General features: G+C 39.2%; 2 protein-coding genes across 8 annotated transcripts in view; both read left to right on the forward strand.

The window, feature by feature from the left end:
- Positions 1 to 83: 83 nt before the first annotated feature.
- LOC124860697 lies at positions 84 to 6,718 on the forward strand. 5 transcript variants are annotated; one of them, XM_047354202.1, is made up of 8 exons: positions 84 to 151; positions 1,454 to 1,748; positions 1,980 to 2,143; positions 2,286 to 2,382; positions 2,524 to 2,867; positions 2,973 to 3,123; positions 3,387 to 3,496; positions 3,601 to 6,718. In XM_047354202.1, the coding sequence occupies exon 8, from the start codon at positions 3,897 to 3,899 to the stop codon at positions 4,938 to 4,940; it is 1,044 nt and encodes a 347-aa protein (XP_047210158.1). In that variant the 5' UTR covers positions 84 to 151; positions 1,454 to 1,748; positions 1,980 to 2,143; positions 2,286 to 2,382; positions 2,524 to 2,867; positions 2,973 to 3,123; positions 3,387 to 3,496; positions 3,601 to 3,896; the 3' UTR covers positions 4,941 to 6,718. The 5 variants fall into 5 exon arrangements, with proteins under 5 accessions (XP_047210158.1, XP_047210161.1, XP_047210160.1 ...); XM_047354205.1 differs by having other exon boundaries at positions 1,980 to 2,134; XM_047354203.1 differs by lacking the exon at positions 84 to 151 and adding an exon at positions 293 to 997.
- Positions 6,719 to 7,226: 508 nt separating this feature from the next.
- Positions 7,227 to 24,241, forward strand: part of LOC124860211 (protocadherin gamma-C5-like) — a 295,710-nt gene continuing 278,695 nt past the window's right edge. The window contains exon 1 of one of the 3 annotated variants that reach the window (XM_047353279.1): positions 7,227 to 9,703. In XM_047353279.1, coding sequence (XP_047209235.1) covers positions 7,283 to 9,703 — 2,421 coding nt within the window. In that variant the 5' untranslated portion in view covers positions 7,227 to 7,282. Of the gene's footprint in view, positions 9,704 to 10,283; positions 12,755 to 21,295; positions 23,696 to 24,241 lie in introns of those variants that run through there. The other 2 variants (XM_047353290.1, XM_047353295.1) reach the window with 2 other exon arrangements.

Genomic DNA, 24,241 nt, shown 5'->3' on the forward strand with positions numbered 1-24,241 from the left:
ATCAAACGTATAACATACTGTATGTGTTGTATATTTCAACACATATTTGTGTTGCTTTATGTTCTCGTTGGAGGAAGACTTTCCCGCCTTATGGACTAAATTAACAAAGGAGGCAAAGATGGAGGCTGCATCATCTGTAACAACCACTTCAGTAAGTACGTTTTATTTGTTTTAACGCAGTGGTAACAAGTTAGTCTTATTGGAATTTGCCGAATCAATCGTTGAAAATGTGTTATGGTAATTTTTGGTGCCACGACGGGGTAGCACTCTGAAAAGTTGTGCTGGGTTTCATGTCAAATTTAGCTAGTTCATTCTTGTTGCAGGGGTTATAAAATACCATTTTATCGGTATGGTTTGCTATAGTTGTCTTTTTTTGGCCAAAGTTAATTGAAGACGTAAGATGTTAAAATTATTTAATGTAAAAAGGAGATGGTTGAAGTTTTATATGAAACTTAAATTTTTTTATAGATGTCTATGGCGCCTGGGAACTGACATGGGGAAATATATATGTATATAGCGTGTGCACGAAATACTAATCAGTTTCCTGGAAATACTAATTTGTTACCACGAAGTAGGCATCAAGTGACCTGTGTTACAGGAGATGTGTAACTCATAAGTGATGGAGCTCAGTGTACGGTAGGTGTGTAAATGTGTATGTGTGCATATTTGCGGTGGCGATGTGCGCTGTTATATTCGGGCCACGAAGAAGAGTGCAGAGAGAGAAGAAGAGTGCAGAGAGAGAGAAGAAGAGTGTTCGTGCGGTTGTATGTTTTGGCAGTAGCCTATGCACGACAGCGACCGGAGAGTAAGTTCAGCTGGCCACGGTACATTTAACGTGAAATCAGTGTGCAGTACACATATTAAAAACTCCACTGCTTTTATTATTATAGAAGTCTCACCCCCTATGACACGCAAGTACAGGGAGTACAAAAATGACACCCCAAAGTGATCAACCATTTCGGCCATGGAGGAAGCATCTCCCCTGTGTTTCGGTCAGGTAACAGAAGCAGGAAGGGTTAATACCTAGCTTTCAATATTCTATTTAATTGCCTCTCACTAATAAGATGTCAGACTTTTCCCAATCTCTTTATAGCTCCTCCCCAGCCTAAAATGAAACTCGATCAGACTATCCCTGTTGATCCAGTTGTTGTTTTGTTCCTCCGTATGTTTCAGAAAGTGCGCTGAATAGGAAGATTATGATTTAGTACTTCATGCGCACGTTATACCTATGTCGTGGGAACGAATTAGTATGGTATTAGCATAGGAAAAAAAACTTTTCTGTTTAACATTATTCTTAAGATGGCACCAGTTCAACAAATTTAGTTTGTCCTGTGTGCAATTTTGGATCATGATGGTGTTGAATTCAAAAGCTAACAAACGTAAGCATTTTTTCATGTCTGTAATCTAGACGAAAATGTTCTAATTGTATTATTTTGTTTATTCCCTTTTTCAGTTCTCATTTGACAATCTGGAATCTGTCAAAGTCCTTGTTACAACTTTTCAAAAGGGAAAAGAGACTTCTAAAAAAATTCTTCATGTTTCAAGTATCAATAATCTCATTGAACAAAATCTTGCCCAGCAATCTGGCTGTTCTTTGGACAGGATATTAAAGTATAACTCTGACTTCTTGGAGTACACTGATGTTGACACCAATGTGGAAATGAAGGGACTTTGACAGATTCCATGTGTTCCTGTCAACTGGAGGGCCCCTAGTGGAAGCTTCTCTTGAGGAGATGAATCAAAACCAGGTAGTGTTTGAGTTGGACAAATGTATTTATTTTTATATTGTTCTCATGTTCATTTAAAATCAGGATTTCATGTTTCAGCATGTTTACAGAGTAAATTTATTTGTAATTTTACTGGTTAAAACGTTTTCTAATTTAATCACCAACTTATTCACTTTTTCTTTATAGTTCTTAGATTCAGGATTATTGTGATGATATTAAACATACTGCAGCAATAACTTTTATCCTCCACAGCCTCATACTAATAGGGGAGAGGAGAGTCAGCCCTTACAGTCACTACTCATGAAGAAAGCTCCACAGATTCTTCAGGAGTACGAAACCACAGGCTTCCTGTCAATGAAGTCAAGAAAGCTTCTTGTGAAGACGTGTATTGGAGATCTAGTTGAGAGGTGTGGTTTGTAAGTATTGTTCTTTGTTGACACTTCAGAGTTGTTTTTTCACTTTACAAATCTCTTAGTGAACTAATGTAGAAAAATTTGATCATCTGTTGTATGAGTAAATTGAGTAAATGACTAAGAATAAGTGGTCTTTTCCCCCCAGTTATCCTCTTAATGGAGACAAGCTGGCCTTAGCAAAGAGCATCATTGCCACCTTCCCATCTCTGAGTGTCCAGGTGGCTGGACAAGGGGAGGGATTTGTAAGTCAACAAGTGAAACAACATAGCATTTGTCTTTTGGGGCCAAAAAATAAAAGATTTAGTTGTCTTTCCTTGTATATTTCTTTTGAATTTCTGAAAAATTTTCAGCTACCGGTAATAAAAAAAAAAATTCTTCACTAGGAGCATTTCTATGATCTAGCATCTCACAGTGGGTTCCTAGAGATTAAACTGCGCAACCTTTGACGTAATCTGCAACGAGATGAAAGGCGCTACCGGAAACGAAAAGTGACCAGCGACCAAGGGGAAACACACACATTCAATGCTACTGAGACTGAAAATGACAACACCACAAATGAGTGGGTCACTTTGATCAAAAGTTGCAGGCCTCTTCCGAAAACCTTTCAGCAATTAAATCAGAAATGGAGAAAACATTCACCCAGCGCAGAGCCTGGATTACGAGGGAGTCACCCACGCTCGCAGAAGTATTGAGTGAATATCCACAGTTTCTGGACATGCCAAGTCTGGTAGGTTTGCTTCTTTTCCAAGTTTAGTTTTCTAAGTTTATTACTGAAACAACAATGCTCTACTTTTAATTTTCCATAACCGTATTTTGTTTTTCCTTGTTTTAGCTGGACTCAGAGTTTGGAAGGATCACAGGTGAAAAGGTAGACCTATTCCTTCGTAAATGGGAGGCCAACATCATACCAAAACTCAAAGCCGTGGCTGCTATGGAACCAAGACTGTGCACTCTTTTGAAAGGAATTGAAGACATGACCGAAGGTATTTATGTGAAACCAGGAATTAGGGAACTTTGTAAATAATTCAGGTCGTAATATTTAAAAAGGAAAAAAGTTTACAAAAGCACTTTTGTTGAAAAATTTCTTAAAAGAGAATTCTTTTGAAATGCCAAGTTTTTTATGTATAATGCCAGCCATTGGCAGGAGGGTATATTGATAATTATAGAAAATGGTGGATGATGTATATTTACAGTGGCACACAGCATAAAGTACACATTTGAGTTTTGCTTTTTTTTCCACTTTCAGATGAGGCTTGTTACACAATGCTTGTGTTGTTAACACATCTACTACCCCCTGTTGGTGTCAGTCGTTGTAGCGCCAAGACAACAATAACGTACCTTCTGGATTTTGTGCCGGTATGTTTTTAATTTGGTAAAAGTTCTGTTAAATATAAAATTTGTCAGAGACCCTGATCATTCCACTAACAAATTTGTTTAATTTGTGATCTTTTGTCTCTAAGCCTGGAACAAGAATAGCATCGCTGTGCAGTGATTCCTCTGCTTCATCAACGAATCATCAGCCCCAGCTGATCTGCATCAGTGACCTCCGGTCATTGAAGCAGTATGTCATTGTTGCTAAGAATGACAAAGTCACCATCCCTCTAGATGATGGTCTCATGTGTGCTGTGGACAAGCTTTTCAAACTCTACTGGGGTCTGTAACTTGTCTTATCCTCCACAACTCTGCCCTGTCTTTACATTCTTTGAGTACATCTATGATCTACCGTTCTCCACACAACTGAAAGCTTGCAAGTAAAATGTACAGTTGTCCAAAATGTGGAGGGACTGCTTTCAAAGATGTAAAAAACGTCATATGGCACCTCCGTGAAATACATTGCCTATCAGATGGACAGAATATAAAAATTATATGTGGTCAAGACAGTTGTCCAAGGACATATTATAACTTAAATTTGTTTTCTAAGCATTTACATAGAGCACATTTTGAGATGCGTACAAAAAATATCACTGTTGTCCAACCCTTGTACCCAAGCGAGGCATCAAACAGTATGGAACAGATTCATAACATTCCTGATAATTTGGACACACCAAAGGCCAATGTTGACATGGTTGCAACTCCACAATCTGAAAATTGTGTTGACCTCAGTAATTGTGCAGGGTCTTTTGTGGCCCAGATGTATTCATCTTCAAATATGACTGTTTCTGATGTTATGAAAAGTGTGAACTGTGCAAAAGAGCTGATTAATAGAACTGTAGACAGTTTGCAGCAGTCCACTACTACCTTGTTGAAAGGTTTGCAGGTACCTAGTGACAGTGATGCTACTAAAGCTTTGATAAAAGAGTTTGAAGATGCCAAGCACATATTCGATGATCTTGACACACAATATAAAATGAACAAATATTTTATGGAGAAGTTTTCACTTGTCAAACCAAAAGAAATATTTTTAGGTCACAGATGTGATACAGCAAGAAAAAACGGTCAGATAAAACAAGTTTTAGTTGCGGACACATGCCAGTACATATCAATAACTGAAACCTTAATGTTTTTATTTGAACATGAGGAAATGCAGAACCTTTTCCTTTTGGAAAACAAGAGCACGGACAATAAATTGCGTGACTATTGTGATGGCTCACATTTCTCTACACATCCATTGTTTCAAAAGTCCGCCAATGCTTTGCAGATGCAACTGTACTTTGATGACCTGGAGACAACAAACCCCTTGGGGTCAAAAACAAAAATACATAAGTTAGGAGCTATGTATTTTACCATAAGGAATTTACAAATCCGGCTGCAATTCAACACTGGCCAATATTCATCTGTGTCTTCTGTTCAACTCAATTGACAGAGAGGTATATGGATTTGACAAGATTTTGCAGCCACTAGCGGAGGACCTAAAACTTCTTGAAGATGTTGGTATGACATTAAAATTAAAAAGTCAAAACCATCATCTGTATGGTACAGTCTGCTTGTTAACAGCAGATAACTTTGCACTGCATACTATTGGTGCTTATCTGGAAAGTTTTTCTGCAAATAAATTTTGTCAGTTTTGCCTGATTGACAAAGCAGATGCACAGGTGATATATGATGAAGATGAAGTGGAGCTGCGTACAAAACAAAATTACCAGTACCATGCTGAACTAAACGAGCCAAGCAAAACAGGGGTCAAACACAACTCTTGTTTGAATAAGCTACAGTATTTTCATGTCACAGAAAACTCAGGTGTTGATGTCATGCATGATGTTCTTGAAGGTGTAGCTCCACTAGAGGTTAAACTAATGCTGCAACTTTTCATTTATGTGGAAACGTTGATTACATTGGAAGAACTGAATGACAGAATTTCAGGTTTTCACTATGGAAGTGGAAATGTTAAAAACAAGCCAAGTGTCATATTAAACTTGAAAGCTGGTGAGAATCCTGTAAACAAACGGCTTCCCAAATGTGGTGCCTTTTTTACTATCCTTGCCTTTTTTACTTGGAGATCTTGTAAACAGAAAGAGTCAACACTGGAAATTACTGGTTTTATTAAATGAAATCTGCAGCATTATTTTTGCACCAGTTGTTACCAAAGGGCTTGCTGCGTTTCTAAAACAATTGATAATCGAGCATCATACTCTTTTCAAGCAGCTGTACGAGAGAAATCTCACACCGAAACTTCATTTCATGATACATTATCCACGGATAATGGTTCGTTTTGGACCTCTGTCTAAACTTTGGTGCATGCGATTTGAAGCAAAGGACAATCCGTTCAAAAGACTTGCACAGGTTATGTGTAACTTCAAAAATGTTTCAAAGACATTGGCTTCCAAACACCAGGTACAACAAATGTATCATTATAAGCATAGCCTTCTCATCTCCAAGAAAATCAGTGTGAACAATGCCTATCTGGTTAGTGTGGGGTCACTGAAAAAACCAGATGTCTTGTTGAGCCACTTGAGGTTAGCTCTAGAAACTGACATTTCTTTAACCACTATCATCTATCTGTCTCAGATAGATGGTCTACACAGCTGGTTCCATACTGCCCTTGAGAACAGATCACAGAAAGGAGCCTTTATTTGGTGAAGTTGTTCATATTCTGGTGCCTAATGACTCCATTTTCATGTTTGTTCGAATACTAAATGTACTGTACTTTGATGATCATTTTTATGCTTATGCAGTACAAAAAACAAGCGAATACGAGTTGATCATACTTGCAGAAGTTTCAGATTTGCATCCTTTAGATGTTATGAGGAGTTTTGGCACCAGAGAGTTGTATGTGTCCCCAAAATACAACATCTTGTACCTTGGTTGATGACTGTACTGGATTGTAAATACATGTTGCCATTTGAGTGCAATTGGAAAAACTGATTATTATTGGAAGGGACAGGAATTATTTTTCATTATTTCTTTTATGAAATTTATTGACATGTTTTTCATAGATGTTCACTGAATGTTAGAAAACATATTTTATTACACCGACAGTTAGGGATTTTTAAAAAGGTTTGGTGTTAATACCTTAGAAAAATTGGTATTTTGTTTGCTTGACTTTGTGATATGAATTTATTTTAAAACTTTTTAAAATATTTGAGCTGCCCCAGCCTTATTGTTGTAACATACTTAATTGTAATAAAGGTATCTCTAATATCCTCAAATGAAAATTCCCATTTTTATTTGACCTTATCTATGAAAACACATTTTATACATATATGTGTCAAAATAACACATTTTGACACACATTTGTGTTCATTTGACTAACACAATAGTTGTGTTAAAATGACTAACGCATTAGTTGTGTCATAAATGACACAACATGTGTTGTCCCTGAGCTGATTCAGCACATGTGTTAAAATTGAACACATCGTGTTGTTTTTGAAACATCTGTTTTAAGAGTGATGCTTAATTGGCTCCTTGACTCCGAGTTTCATTCATTCTCTCCTTTCTGTTAACTTGCGCTCATTATATTCGAGATGTTTTCAGAAGAAGGGAGTTTGGACATTTTGGTGAAAACTATTAAGGTGTACATATCGAAAACCGACTCACGGTGCCGCTATGGGCTAACATAAAGGTGGAGCACACATCCCCACCTGCTGCCAAAGCCTGACTGGGTCGTAATTGTTCTAAGAAAAACACCCAATCGGCGAATTTTATCGTTTTAGCTGATGGACGATAATTTTATCCGTTTTTAATACATTTGTTTGCTCTTATTCAATGTGTGCAAACGCTCTGAAAGATATTTTTCCGATGATGGGAGACAAAGGATATCCAGTGCTTGTTCCGTTCATCTGCTTTGTTTTCTTTATTGTAACAATGCCTCTAGTTAAAGGAGATCTGAGCTACTCTTTTCCAGAGGAGATGAAACCAGGATTTGTTATTGGAAATGTCGCCAATGATCTCGGACTTAATCTGGGGACATTATCTTCCCGAAGGGCCCGTGTGGATATTGAAGGAGCTCGGAAGCGCTATTGTGAAATCAATTTGAACACCGGGGATTTAATCACATCCGAGAGAATTGACAGAGAAGGTCTTTGTGGCAAAAAAACATCGTGTGTCTTGAAAATAGACCTGGTGTTAGAAAATCCTCTGGAGCTGCATCGTGTCAGTCTTCGTGTACAAGATGTCAATGATAACTCGCCAAAATTCAAAAGGAATTTAATCGAAATGGAAATAAGCGAATCAGCAGTCAGAGGTAACCGCTTCTCTATCGAGGAGGCCCATGATGCGGACACGGGTCAAAACGATGTTCAAAGATACATCCTTGAAAAGAATGATTATTTCGTACTTGCTGCGGATAATAAAAATGTTCAACTTATATTGGAAACGTCACTTGATAGAGAGAAGCAAAAAGAAATGAATTTGCTTCTCACAGCTTTAGACGGAGGATCCCCCCAGAAATCAGGTACTGTAGTTATTCATATTACAGTGCTGGATGCCAATGATAACGCCCCAGTGTTTAAGCAGGCCGTTTATAAAGCCAGTTTACCTGAAAACTCACCACTAGACACAGTAGTGATTACTGTTAGCGCTACTGATGCAGATGAAGGAGTAAATGGAGATGTGACTTATGACTTTGGACATGTGTCTGAAGACAATTCAGATATATTTTCCATTGATCCAAAAACAGGAGAAATTAAAGTAACGGGTGTGACTGACTTTGAAGAAACTAGTTCATTTGAAATAAGCGTTGAGGCCAAAGATGGATTAGGGCTAACCTCATATGCTAAAGTGTTAATTGATATTAACGATGTGAATGATAATACACCAACTATTTATCTCAAATCTTTGTCCAATCCCACACCTGAGAACGTGTCACCTGGTACAGAGGTGGGCATCATTAACGTGCAGGACAGAGACTCTGAGAAAAATGGACAGGTCCGCTGCTCCATCCAGCAAAACGTCCCTTTTAAGTTGGTTCCTTCTATTAAAAACTATTATTCTCTGGTGACCACAGGACAGCTGGACCGTGAACTAGTGTCTGATTACAACATTACAATCACTGCCACTGATGAGGGCTCTCCACCTCTGTCCTCCTCTAAAACTGTTCAGTTATCTGTAGCTGACATCAACGACAACCCACCTGTGTTTGAGGAACAGTCCTACAGCGCATATGTGAGTGAAAATAACAAACCTGGCTCCACTTTATGCTCCGTTACTGCTAGAGACCCCGACTGGAGACAAAACGGTACAGTGATCTATTCTCTGTTACCTGGTGAGGTGAACGGTGCCTCGGTGTCCTCCTATCTATCTGTTAACGGAGACACGGGGGTGATCCACGCTGTGAGGTCGTTTGATTATGAACAGTTCAGGAGTTTTAAGGTCCATATGATGGCCAGAGACAACGGTTCTCCTCCACTCAGCAGCAACGTGACCGTCAGTGTGTTCATATCGGATGTGAATGACAACTCTCCTCAGATACTGTACCCCGCCCCGGAGGGCAGCTCCTTCATGACCGAGCTGGTCCCCAAAGCTGCACATGGAGGGTCCCTGGTGTCCAAAGTGATAGCGGTGGACGCAGACTCTGGACAGAACGCCTGGCTGTCCTATCAGATAGTCAAAGCTACAGATCCTGGACTTTTCAGTATTGGTCTCCACAGTGGAGAGATCAGGACACAGCGGGACATTTCAGAATCTGACAACATGAAACAGAACCTGATTGTTGCAGTGAAAGATAACGGACAACCCTCTCTGTCTACCACCTGTGCCATGTATTTACTTATTTCTGATAACTTGGCTGAGGTGCCGGAACTGAAAGACATTTCTTATGATGAGAAGAACTCCAAACTGACCTCTTATCTGATCATTGCTCTGGTTTCTGTGTCCACCTTCTTCCTGACCTTCATCATCATCATCCTGGGTGTGAGGTTCTGTCGCAGGAGAAAGCCCAGACTGTTGTTTGATGGAGCAGTAGCCATCCCCGGAGCTTATCTCCCTCCTAATTACGCAGATGTTGACGGAACAGGAACTTTACGCAGCACTTACAATTATGACGCATACCTGACAACAGGATCTAGAACCAGTGACTTTAAGTTTGTCTCATCCTACAATGACAACACGCTGCCTGCTGACCAGACTCTGAAGAAAAGTCCGACAGAGTTTGCTGATGTGTTTGCAGGACTGGAGACACCTGAGGAGGTAAGTTTGCCGTTGCATGATTTAGTTTACTTCCTTTTTTAAATATGGGTCTAACTAACAACATTGTGTTTATTGCGAAAATATTTTGTGTGGTGCTTCTTTGCTTACTTTTGTGAAATGTAATAATTATTACCTTTTACTTTTTAATCCGCATATTCTTTATATAGTTATTCATAGCTTTATATGATGTGCGCTATTTGACGAAAATATCTCAGAGATCGTTTAACATATTTATGCCCGGTGATCTCTGCCATATTTTTTATAATTCTTTATGTAGCCAAGATGAAAAGTCGTTTTATGGGCAAAATTGCAGAAACAAAAGGAATGTTTACATATACGCGTTTAATTCAATAGTTTTATTTAACCTGACAAAAATATTTTTATTTCTATACTTTGTGAATTTCGTGGTAGAGCTTTTATGAGAGCTGTTAACATTCAAAAAGTAACTCACGGTGTCGCTATTGACTGCCAGATCTAAAACAGACTCGCCTCTCCACCCATTTCTGCGTAAGAAGCAGCTCCATTTTGGTCACAAAAGCTGTTTAATTTCCCTAACATCTGAGATCGCGAACATGGTAAATATTTAGTTACTGTGTATCACTGGATAAATCATCGTTCATGCTGTTCTCATAACGTTTCTCAATCAGCGGACCATTTTCATTTATGATGGGACATAAAAGATTTTCTGCGCTTTATCCGATCCTCCTCTTTGTTTTCTTTATTGTAACAATGCCTCTCGTTAAAGGAGATCTGAGCTACTCTTTTCCAGAGGAGATGAAACCAGGATCTGTGATTGGAAATGTCGCCAAAGATCTCGGGCTTAATCTGATGTCATTATCTTCTCGAAAGGCCCGTGTGGATATTGAAGGGACTCGTAAGCGCTACTGTGACATTAATATGAACACCGGGGATTTAATCACATCGGAGAGAATTGACAGAGAAAGCCTTTGTGGTAAGAAACCCTCCTGTGTCGTGAAAATAGACCTGGTGTTAGAAAATCCACTGGAGCTTCATCGTGTCAGTCTTCATGTACAAGATGTGAATGATAACTCACCTAAATTTAGACAAAATGTGATTGAAATGGAAATACGCGAATCAGCTGAAAGAGGTAATCGCTTCTCCATAGAGGAGGCCCACGACGCAGATATCGGTCAAAATGCCGTACAAAGATACATCCTACAAAAGAACGATCATTTTATTCTCGTTGTGGAGAGCAATATGGTTGAATTAGTACTAGAGAATAAACTTGATCGAGAGAAACAAAAGGAAATAAATTTGCTTCTCTCGGCTTTAGACGGAGGATCCCCCCAGAAATCAGGTACTGTAGTTATTCATATTACAGTGCTGGATGCCAATGATAACGCCCCAGTGTTTAAGCAGGCCGTTTATAAAGCCAGTTTACCTGAAAACTCACCACTAGAAACAGTAGTGATTACTGTTAGCGCTACTGATGCAGATGAAGGAGTAAATGGAGACGTTACCTATCAATTTGGTCACGTATCTGATGAGGATATAAGTTTATTCTCCATTGATCTAAAAACGGGACAAGTAAAAGTAACGGGTGTGATTGACTTCGAAGAAATTAACTCGTTTGAAATGAAGGTACAGGCCAAAGATGGATTAGGGCTAACCTCATATGCTAAAGTATTAATTGATGTTAACGATGTGAATGATAATGCACCAGCTATTTATTTAAAATCTTTGTCCAATCCCACACCTGAGAATGTGTCACCTGGTACAGAGGTGGGCATCATTAACGTGCAGGACAGAGACTCTGAGAAAAATGGACAGGTCCGCTGCTCCATCCAGCAAAACGTCCCTTTTAAGTTGGTTCCTTCTATTAAAAACTATTATTCTCTGGTGACCACAGGACAGCTGGACCGTGAACTAGTGTCTGATTACAACATTACAATCACTGCCACTGATGAGGGCTCTCCACCTCTGTCCTCCTCTAAAACTGTTCAGTTATCTGTAGCTGACATCAACGACAACCCACCTGTGTTTGAGGAACAGTCCTACAGCGCATATGTGAGTGAAAATAACAAACCTGGCTCCACTTTATGCTCCGTTACTGCTAGAGACCCCGACTGGAGACAAAACGGTACAGTGATCTATTCTCTGTTACCTGGTGAGGTGAACGGTGCCTCGGTGTCCTCCTATCTATCTGTTAACGGAGACACGGGGGTGATCCACGCTGTGAGGTCGTTTGATTATGAACAGTTCAGGAGTTTTAAGGTCCATATGATAGCCAGAGACAACGGTTCTCCTCCACTCAGCAGCAACGTGACCGTCAGTGTGTTCATATCGGATGTGAATGACAACTCTCCTCAGATACTGTACCCCGCCCCGGAGGGCAGCTCCTTCATGACCGAGCTGGTCCCCAAAGCAGCACATGGAGGGTCTCTGGTGTCCAAAGTGATAGCGGTGGACGCAGACTCTGGACAGAACGCCTGGCTGTCCTATCAGATAGTCAAAGCTACAGATCATGGACTTTTCAGTATTGGTCTCCACAGTGGAGAGATCAGGACACAACGGGACATTTCAGAATCTGACAGCATGAAACAGAACCTGATTGTTGCAGTGAAAGATAACGGACAGCCCTCTCTGTCTGCCACCTGTGCCATGTATTTACTTATTTCTGATAACTTGGCTGAGGTGCCGGAACTGAAAGATATTTCTTATGATGAGAAGAACTCCAAACTGACCTCTTATCTGATCCTTGCTCTGGTTTCTGTGTCCACCTTCTTCCTGACGTTCATCATCATCATCCTGGGTGTGAGATTCTGTCGCAGGAGAAAGCCCAGACTGTTGTTTGATGGAGCAGTAGCCATCCCCGGAGCTTATCTCCCTCCTAATTACGCAGATGTTGATGGAACAGGAACTTTACGCAGCACTTACAATTATGACGCCTACCTGACAACAGGATCTAGAACCAGTGACTTTAAGTTTGTATCATCCTACAATGACAACACGCTGCCCGCTGACCAGACTCTGAAGAAAAGTCCTACAGAGTTTGCGGATATGTTTGCAGGACTGGAGACACCTGAAGAGGTAGGACACTCAAGTGTATTTTTGCTTTTGTTTGATCTTCACTTTATTGGGGTTAGAGTATGTCTTTATCTCTTCAATGTCGCATTGAACCGTCACTCTTTCAGTTTCCTTTTTGTAAAAGGTTTTCTGATGCTGATGGTGTTGTTAATATTGTTGGCTATCATTTTAACGCTGGTTGAGTTTTTGACACTATTCAGCAACACTCATTTAAATCACTCTAAACTTTGTGACAGACAATCATTGATTATTTTTGAAAAACATTCTTGCAGCCTCTGATAGTTTCATTATTATTTTCACACATTCTTGTGATGCTCTGTTATAGTTATTCTTTCATTATCAGGCGACATGGGAGTAATAGTTGAGTTTAAAAAGCTGATTCAGTCATATGTTGAGACATTGTCTTTAACCGACTTTTTACGTTAAGAACTTAGTTGCCAACATAATATTTGCTATTTTTTTGTATCGCCTTTTCTCAAAGTATTTGTCCGTGGTGCTGAAACAATGCTCAAGAGTTTACTTTCTACAGTTACAAACGTATTTTTTTCTTTTTGTTTCTTTAACAACATATCTAATAAAAATAACTGATTCTAAAATTCTTCGTTTCTATAATACTTCCTCGAAAAACATGCGTGTGTAATATAAGATAATGAAGCGGCATTGTTCGATGTTGTGAAGTGCCTCTAACGTGTTGAGGTAGGAAAACTTTACTGGCCGTCAGTTAACTCTTACGTTACTCCTCACCTCTCATCGATTCTTTTATTTGGCACCCAAAGGACAATCCTCAGTCAGAGATCAGTTGTACGCTTCCACAAGTTTATAAAAAACCAATCTGAATTCAGAGAGGGGACACACACTCACACTGGTACCTAGAAACGTCTGTGTGTTGTCCGTTTTGCAGGGGCCACAAATACCTTTATATATCCCTCGCTGCTATGCAGTACACATACACACTCATTCTATCTGTGGATATCTCCCCAGCAACCATATAACCTCATATCCAAATAAGGAGTACTTCTGGTTCTTCTCTTATAACAAATTTATCATGTCTGGCCCAATTTATGACCTTGCCCTCTCTGTGCGCTGTTCTCCCCTGTCTTCTTCTCCCCCATCAGTGATTCCTTGTCCTTCACTAATTTATGACTTTGGACTCTCTACTTCCCTCCCCAAGGACCTTGCACTTTCTATGCTTCACTCCCTAAGCTTGACCCCCCCTATGCTCTATGTACACATGCCAGTTACACACAGAGATAGTTAATATTACACACATAAATAGTTTATATTCTACAATCCCCCTTTTGAACTCTAATAAAAGAGTTCACAATCTAAAATGTCCTTCTAAGAATAAGTAGAAATAATTAAAAATATTACTGTACTACCTGTAAAAGAGAAAATCATTAAGAAAACATTCATCCATCATATTATGCGTCCATGAATTCACACACTTAGTCTTCATCCACACAAAGTTAAATCATAACCTGAAAAAGATACAGAAACATCAAAATGTAATATAAAATATAAAATGTTTGCCAAACGGTGTCTTCCGGGGAGAAGGAAGTTCCACCACTCCCAGTGAGAGAAACTCAATCATTCCGCCTCTTCTTCTGTCTTTGGGTTCAGTGTGGTGTCAACATTTACACACAGTATTTAAAGAGTATGTGGGTGTTATCTCCACTTTAAAGAGTTTATGCTTTATGGCCCTGAACCGTCCTCGGGTCAGATGTAACAACGTTATCTATGAGCAGACCCAGCTGCTCCTGGTTTTGACAGCTTCCACCAATAACACAGATGTTCTGCAAAAAGAAAGGTAACCTAAAGGTCATACACTTTGGAACACCTTAGAGCACTTAATACAAGAATTTACATTAGAACTCCTTTCTTCTGGTACTGAAAACAAATTATAACAACGGCGGAAATGAACACATTTCAAATTGGTACCATAATGATAGATATCAAGCAATAAACACGAAAGTTGGATAAAAGCATCCGAGATTTCCTTCTCAGAGTCAGTTTCGCTGTCAAAGTGGGAGAAAAGAATTTGGCTGACCCTTGCTGTCCAGGCAAAGGAGCCTAGTAGCCACCAAATGTTAAAAAATTAAGGAGAATAAGCATCATGACGCATGTTTGACTGTCTCTCTGTTGCAGACGTCACCAGTCCATCATCCAGGGAAAGGTTATGTGCAAATGTGTAGAGGTCTTCCCTCTCTCTGTGGTGTGTGTGCAGTGAGGCAAATGACCTTATGATTTCTAACTTTCAGGCAATGCGATGGCCTTAAGTAGATTCTGAAATAATGTTGCACTGCCCAAGAGATTATTGTGCCCTTGTAAGAATAGTGTTCTTCAACCACCTCTTCAATCACTCGCCAGTGATCCGCTTACAGTTCTTTGTCTTGTGGTGGTCCGCTGTCCTCACACCTTTCAGGCTGTGGATGATCCAGTTGGAAGATGACTTGTGTCCTGGAAGCCAGATGAAGCTGGGGAGCTTTCCTGCAGCTTTCCTGGGTGTCTAGTAGGATCTGATATGGGCCTTTCCAGCGCCTGTGACTTCCAGTGTTTTCTCCTAGATTCTCTGATCAGAATCCAGTCGCCAGGGATAATGGACTGGAGGGTTGAAGTGGCTGTTTCTGGTAATGCAGCCTTCACCGTCTGTGAAACTTGAGAAAACACAGTGGACAGGTTTTGACAGTAAAACAACATCCTATCTTCCCACAAAGATGTGGAAGAAAATGATCTTGGCAATATCTCCATGTTACTTTATTCTGACATTCCCCCCTTCTGGCGCAGGGTCCAACCCCTGCGACAATCCAGCAAAAAGTTTAAACAAGAATGTTCTAGTAATCAAGATCACATTACATAGAACCAAAGAAATAAATTCTGACATAACTATGTGTCTCTATGAATTCAATGAAAACAACAGAAATAAAATCCAGATGTTTATAACTGGAACTCAGTTCCATTAACAACAAAACACAAACTTCAGTCGTTATACAGTTCATCAATATTTCACTTAGAAATAAGTCACACATCTTCCTGATTTGTCTTGCATGAAGATAAGTTTTAGATTAATGTAAATCTAATGTAATTTTGACACATACACTCCACAAATTAAATCTAATAAATAATTCCTGTCAAATATGAAATCATAACTGATTTTTTATCAAAAACATATTCCTTACTTTTGGCATATATTGACTGTCAGTTAGCGTAATGGCACCAGGGAAAACTTTCAATCTAATAAATCACCAATGATTCTGCATGCAAAACTAATTCTTCAAACTAGTGTAAACTATTTCATTAACCTTTTTATAGTAAAACACATAAATCCAAATGTCATGCTACATCCTTAATTATTATACAAAAAACATGTTTTTAAGGCAACAATCACTACAAGCATTTTGATTCTATTGTCTCTTAAACAGTGTTAAAACTCAGGAAGGGAGGTGCTGAGCGTTACCATGACAGCAAAGGCATGAACCAACCTGATAGGTGGGCGGAGTCAGGCAGAACTAACCTCTGATTGGCAGCCTATGGGCGGGACCACAGTTTCTTCATTCAAACCCACATTAGTGTAACTTAAACTGCAAAACTGTTAACATGCACCTACCTCAGAAACAAGCTGCTTCTTAACTCTCCTGAAAACTCAAAGTTTTAATCAATCTGGGATTTAGAAACATTATTCTAAACATGGATTATTGTTTCATGCAACATATATAACAAACATTAATTCCAACAAAACAAACACAAACATCAAAGACAGACAAATGGCCAAATTTGAAGCTTCAAGAATTCAAAGAAATTTTTAACAATCTCTTTTCAGAATATGTTTTCTCATAACAAAATTGATCAATTTTGTTATGACAATCTTCAGGATCCTTTTTTAAGATGAGTGCACAAACTATATAGAAGCACAGCAACAGTTTTCTCTTAAATTAATCCAAATTCACTGATGCTGAAACCTTTTGCCAATTCTTTGTACTGTAACTCTGTAATAATAACTAAAATCCTGAGAGTTATTGTTATAATTCTCTTTTTGTTTGGCTCAATTTTGATTGCAGCTGCATTCAAAAATTTCTCTGCTTAGGTTAAATGCAAAGAAGTATTTTAAACTGGCGTTGACATTTTTATGGTATACCCAAACAAAACAAAAACTGCAGTGTTTGACTTAATCAGAAATTAAGATAAGAAACTTGACTCCAAACTGGACTTTTTACACATAGTGTTTCAAAGGGAAGACACATATAATTTTCCTTAATTTAGCTATTTAGATTTTGAGAGTTGGGGAGAAAATCATTACTAGAACCCCTCTTTAATAATCCAAATGCTGATAAATGTTCCAATATTTTATTTTATTAATCTGAAATTACCTTGTGTACCTTTCTACTCCTATGTATTGTTTTAATCTTTAAACCCTAAGAAATCAAACAAGGAACCTTTATTTATTTTATTTTCCTAAAATGAAGGATTTTCTTTATCTTTATTTCATTATAAATCCTAACCTTGGTTTCAAAACAAAACTCTTCAACCCCAATCTGTGTTCCCCAGAGTAGAAATTTTGAGTATTATTGCATTTCAAAGCCACCAAATGACTGGAACTCATCATTGGCTTAGATCTATTTTAATAGGTAATCAGTCTACCTTTAATTAAGTATTATAATTTTATGGACCCACAATCTATGGCTCATGGGCTTCAGGAGTCCAGAAACCACAGGTTGAGTACTCCTGCATTGAACAATTATGTTGGCTCTCTGCAGATTGAAGAGAGGATTGGCTAAATATCCCCAGACCTGTTGGTGTATTATTTCTGCTTGGACAATAATCAGATTTAAAATTATTAGTTCACAGCTCCTAATTTACCTCAGATCATATTTGCTCCTAACCCAGTTCATAAGAAGCTTCAGACAAACATTATGCTAAAAAGCCAAAAACAAAACAAAAATACAGATCTGTTTTAAAATAAAGGAAAAAGCATGCTTTAAAAAACTTGGTACTGTGGTGGAAAATAACTCCACAGTTCTGAAGGCCTTTTCTATGCAGAGTCTTTTATGGAACATGAGATTAGTTTAATTTTGTGTGGTACCACTGTCCAATCAGAATCTTTCTTACCTTCAAAAATAACCCAATTTTTTCCATTTTCATTTTAAAGGTTTGTTTTACCAAGGAAAATGTGTTTAACAAAACCAATTACTCTCAAAGTTTTAAAAGTTTTAGCTGGTTATATCTTAGAAAACAACAAGTGTTTTAATATTTCTGTGAACTGATTAGGTGTCCTTTCCTTTCCCAAAGGGAAAGAAACTGCAGAACCAAGCCTTTCATAGTTTTTGTCAGGATCTGATATAAGGTACAGTGTAAATCAACACGCTGCATGAATCAGAAGAGGGAAGAAAAACCTAATATAACCTCTTCCCAGCAGCTGCTGTGAAAAACAATGAATTTGTACTTTCCACAAGCGTCAGTTAACACTTGCGGACAAAAACTGCACCAAACTGTAAGTACTGTATCAGAGACTGTATGAAGACCATCTGCAGTAGAACTAAGCCTGTTTTAATGACATCTCTACCCATTAGATTTATGGGATACAAACTCTGACAACAGAAAATAATGCCTGAAGGAGAAGCCCATCAGGTTTTACGCATGCGCTGGGTTTTAAAAATACTCCTTCATGAGATCTGTCCTGAGAATGACATAGAAACACATGGTTACTGCTGAGTTTTGGAGATGTAACTTCCTCTGCTTTTTAATAACTTTTAATAACTATAATAATTGACCTTGAATGTTCCACGACGAAAGCAAACTTGCTTCTCTACAAGAATTAACTGGAAAGTATCAAATGAGTTAAGTTATCACCCTTTTGAAGATACTTTTCTAACCCTAAAATAATATTTTAACCCGCTATATCTGTCAACGTCAAGCAAGCGTCACATGAGCAGCGGTTAATAAGCGTTCTTCATTGCAGAAAATAGGAAAAGATTTGTGCAAATGTGTGTGTGTTTGTACGTTACCCCCATCAGTTTCTTAATCACTCCAGAGTCAGACTGTCATGGCACACAATCCTTTATCAGTCCAAAAAACAACCCAGGCCCTTCAGGTCTGTTGGTGAGACATTCAATCATTCTTTGTCCGCTTTTAACTTCTCCAGGAGGGAGAAAGAACTTTGCTCCGGCCTGTTTCTCCACATAAGATGTGCTTCCAATATAAATCCAGTGTATCGCTCTTCTGGCTCTGCAGCAGCATGGATCGTTGTCCATTTCAGTGGGTTTGGGCCAGACTACTTCTGAGTTTCGTTCTGTGGAAACTCACACTGTGATTTACAGCAGACAGGCAGGCAGTGCTGGAGAAGCGTCTCTGGTGTAGTAGCCATGGAGAAGGGCAGATTACTAAAGTCCAGACTCTAAAACGCAGATGTTACACTCAAATCCCATACATGTGTGTATGTGTGTGTGAGAGAGGCAGATGAAAAAGTTTAGTATAGTTTCAGATTTTGCACACAGAAATATCAGTCAGTCAGTCTGTTGTCCACCATAACATGCACTATACTCCTTTCTTTTCCGACTGATCGCAATATTTAAGACAAATGAAACTTCCTGCAGGAAAGTTTTAACTCTTTAACACCTTAATTGATGCACTCTGTGCTTTTTAATCTTTTTCTTATGTTTCTTATTTTTCTCATCTCCATCCATCAACTGTTTTACTTGAAACTCTTTAAACTATTTAACTTATTTACCCTAAAACTTCCACTCTGTGAAAAACCAAACTTATCTTCCCAAATTAAAGCATATTTAACACAATCGCAGAGGGCCTTGAACCCTTCCACTCAGCGGGACTTTTTCAATCTCTCCTGGTCCGACCGCTGTGATGCCAAACCCAGTTTGACACCTAGGAATCAACCCTCCGTTGACTCCCTGGAATTCCTTTTACTTAATCTTATTATTACAGTTTCACCATTTAAGTATCTCAACTGTCTTCCCTCATCTGCCATTTCAGGGTCTCGGGGTCCTATCCCTGGCCACTTTGAGGCGTCCCAATCCCTCGGGGAGGCTCTTATTAACCCCAGCCTAAACACCCCAGTCCTCGTCAGGACTGAGTTTGGATTACCAAATCCGGAACGTATTTGCTTCAACACCGTCACCATTTAAGTATCTTCGGTGAAAAGTATGTTACAGCCTCAACATTCAAGTATCTCGGCTAAAATTTATCTTGTCTCAATCAACAAATATTTTTACGCAATATATCATTCCTTTACCGTAAGCCATTATTTCAACCAACAAATATTTTACCCAAAACTGATCAAGACTGTAAATTTAAGAGAAAACAGATATCTATTCTACAACACCACCTACACTATTAGCAGGCAAAAGGAGAATAAATATAGATCTCCTTACCATTTTGGTTTTGGGTCGACCCTGCGGTGTTGTAGAACGACGTCTGCCTCGTAGTCAATTAATTATCCTTTAGTTAGTGCCAAATCTGGGTCACGGCACCAATTGTTGAGGTAGGAAAACTTTACTGGCCGTCAGTTAACTCTTACACTACTCCTCACCTCTCATCGATTCTTTTATTTGGCATCCAAAGGACAATCCTCAGTCAGAGATCAGTTGTACGCTTCCACAAGTTTATAAAAAGCCAATCTGAATTCAGAGAGGGGACACACACTCACACTGGTACCTAGAAACGTCTGTGTGTTGTCCGTTTTGGAGGGGCCACAAATACCTTTATATATCCCTCGCTGCTATGCAGTACACATACACACTCATTCTATCTGTGGATATCTCCCCAGCAACCATATAACCTCATATCCAAATAAGGAGTACTTCTGGTTGTTATCTTATAACAAACTTATTGTGTCTGGCCCAATTTATGACCTTGCCCTCTCTGTGCGCTGTTCTCCCCAGTCTTCTTCTCCCCCTTCAGTGATTCCTTGTCCTTCACTAATTTATGACTTTGGACTCTCTACTTCCCTCCCCAAGGACCTTGCACTTTCTATGCTTCACTCCCTAAGCTTGACCCCCCCTATGCTCTATGTACACATGCCAGTTACACACAGAGATAGTTAATATTACACACATAAATAGTTTATATTCTACAAACGTTAGGTATTTGCTATTCAAAAATGTATGGCAAAACGATTTTATCATTATACATTTTTAGTAATTAAAACTTATAACTTTATGCAATATTGGCACATTTTGCTAGTTCAACTGCTACTTGTCTCTAACATCACTTAATGTTTTTGCAACAGTTTCATTGTGAAATATATTTAGAATATTGTATGAACCATATCATTAAATGCTATTTTATTTTTCATAAAGAGAAATTAGATTGAAATGTTCTATCGCTAAAAAATAACTCACGGCGTCGCTGTTGGCTCACTCAAAAATAATACCATCCCTGCCACTCCACCCAGGAAGCTGCCAAAGCCTTGTCGCAGAAGCTGCTAAACACTTGGACATTTAGGATACTCTCTATTGTAAGTGGATCCCTTATCAACATCTTGTTGTTAATATAGTGTTATTGTACGGCGGTTTTGTTTTTATCTTTATCTGGGGACCATTTGCGAGACAGATGGGAGACAAAGGATTTTCTGCGCTTTTTCCGTTCATCTGCTATGTTTTCTTTATTGTAACAATGCCTCTCGTTAAAGGAGATCTGAGCTACTCTTTTCCAGAGGAGATGAAACCAGGATCTGTGATTGGAAATGTCGCCAAAGATCTTGGACTTAATCTGATGACATTATCTTCTCGAAAGGCCCGTGTGGATATTGAAGGGACTCGTAAGCGCTACTGTGACATTAATATGAACACCGGGGATTTAATCACATCGGAGAGAATTGACAGAGAAAGCCTTTGTGGTGAGAAACGCTCCTGTGTCGTGAAAATAGACCTGGTGTTAGAAAATCCACTGGAGCTGCATCGTGTCAGTCTTCATGTACAAGATGTGAATGATAACTCACCTAAATTTAGACAAAATGTGATTGAAATGGAAATACGCGAATCGGCTGAAAAGGGAAGCCGCTTTTCCATTGGAGCGGCTCACGACGCAGATATCGGTCAAAACGATGTGCAGAGATATATTCTTCAAACTAACGAAAAATTTATTCTTGCTGTTGAGAACAAAAAGGTTGAATTGGCACTAGAGAATAAGCTTGATCGAGAGAAACAAAAGGAAATGAATTTGATTTTGACAGCTTTAGACGGAGGATCCCCCCAGAAATCAGGTACTGTAGTTATTCATATTACAGTGCTGGATGCCAATGATAACGCCCCAGTGTTTAAGCAGGCCGTTTATAAAGCCAGTTTACCTGAAAACTCACCACTAGAAACAGTAGTGATTACTGTGAGCGCTACTGATGCAGATGAAGGAGTAAATGGAGACGTTACCTATCAATTTGGTCACGTATCTGATGACGATTTCAGTTTATTTTCTATTGATTCAAAAACAGGGCAAATTAAGATAACGGGTGTGATTGACTTTGAAGAAATTAATTCTTTTGAAATGAGCGTTGAGGCCAAAGATGGATTAGGGTTACTTTCTTATACTAAAGTGTTAATTGATGTTAACGACGTAAATGATAATGCGCCTGTAATTTATTTAAAATCTTTGTCCAATCCCACACCTGAGAACGTGTCACCTGGTTCAGAGGTGGGCATCATTAACGTGCAGGACAGAGACTCTGAGAAAAATGGACAGGTCCGCTGCTCCATCCAGCAAAATGTCCCTTTTAAGTTGGTTCCTTCTATTAAAAACTATTATTCTCTGGTGACCACAGGACAGCTGGACCGTGAACTAGTGTCTGATTACAACATTACAATCACTGCCACTGATGAGGGCTCTCCACCTCTGTCCTCCTCTAAAACTGTTCAGTTATCTGTAGCTGACATCAACGACAACCCACCTGTGTTTGAGGAACAGTCCTACAGCGCATATGTGAGTGAAAATAACAAACCTGGCTCCACTTTATGCTCCGTTACTGCTAGAGACCCCGACTGGAGACAAAACGGTACAGTGATCTATTCTCTGTTACCTGGTGAGGTGAACGGTGCCTCGGTGTCCTCCTATCTATCTGTTAACGGAGACACGGGGGTGATCCACGCTGTGAGGTCGTTTGATTATGAACAGTTCAGGAGTTTTAAGGTCCATATGATGGCCAGAGACAACGGTTCTCCTCCACTCAGCAGCAACGTGACCGTCAGTGTGTTCATATCGGATGTGAATGACAACTCTCCTCAGATACTGTACCCCGCCCCGGAGGGCAGCTCCTTCATGACCGAGCTGGTCCCCAAAGCTGCACATGGAGGGTCTCTGGTGTCCAAAGTGATAGCGGTGGACGCAGACTCTGGACAGAACGCCTGGCTGTCCTATCAGATAGTCAAAGCTACAGATCCTGGACTTTTCAGTATCGATCTCCACAGTGGAGAGATCAGGACACAACGGGACATTTCAGAATCTGACAGCATGAAACAGAACCTGATTGTTGCAGTGAAAGATAATGGACAGCCCTCTCTGTCTGCCACCTGTGCCATGTATTTACTTATTTCTGATAACTTGGCTGAGGTGCCGGAACTGAAAGATATTTCTTATGATGAGAAGAACTCCAAACTGACCTCTTATCTGATCATTGCTCTGGTTTCTGTGTCCACCTTCTTCCTGACGTTCATCATCATCATCCTGGGTGTGAGGTTCTGTCGCAGGAGAAAGCCCAGACTGTTGTTTGATGGAGCAGTAGCCATCCCCGGAGCTTATCTCCCTCCTAATTACGCAGATGTTGACGGAACAGGAACTTTACGCAGCACTTACAATTATGACGCCTACCTGACAACAGGATCTAGAACCAGTGACTTTAAGTTTGTATCATCCTACAATGACAACACGCTGCCTGCTGACCAGACTCTGAAGAAAAGTCCGACAGAGTTTGAGGATCCCCTTTTAACCCTGGAGAGATCGGTTGAGGTAGGACACTGTAATTTTTTCCGGATGAGAATCGATTATATTTGGAGTGCTTTGTCTCTTCCTCGGTTATGTTTTTTTTTTTTTAAGTAAAATTAGTTGTATTATTTTCTCAAAATAATTCGCCCACCATGTAAATTTGCTTCAAATATTGACGAACAGTGGGAGGTTCTTGATCGTTTTCTGTCTTCGTGTATTTCCCATAAACATTTTTATTGTTAAACATTTTCTTTTGCTTACTTTCCACTATCAATACAGACCCCAGTGGGTTATCTTTCTGTGTATTTTTTCTGTATTAATATTCAGGAATCATTTTAAACTTACAGTTTTATTCCTTTTGAATCCATAGGTTCTTTATTTTTTTCCATTTTCATTTTTAAAAGATAAATGCCAACTAAAGTATTGCATGCATTAATTAGCAAGTACATTTGTGGTCCTTGAGGGGCAACCTTTGAAAATTTTATATAACTTATTTAAGAAGACTTGTCGGTCAGTCAAATACCGTAAGAGTAGGCCTCCCTTCTCCGAATAACCTGGATGTTTAGGTTT

This window comes from Girardinichthys multiradiatus, chromosome 23 (genome assembly GCF_021462225.1).
Source record: "Girardinichthys multiradiatus isolate DD_20200921_A chromosome 23, DD_fGirMul_XY1, whole genome shotgun sequence".
Taxonomy (NCBI): Eukaryota; Metazoa; Chordata; class Actinopteri; order Cyprinodontiformes; family Goodeidae; genus Girardinichthys; species Girardinichthys multiradiatus.

What these genes read in the sequence shown, in the direction of transcription:
- LOC124860697 (XM_047354204.1), top strand. Translation starts at nt 3,897, where the DNA reads ATGTACAGTTGTCCAAAATGTGGAGGGACTGCTTTCAAAGATGTAAAA.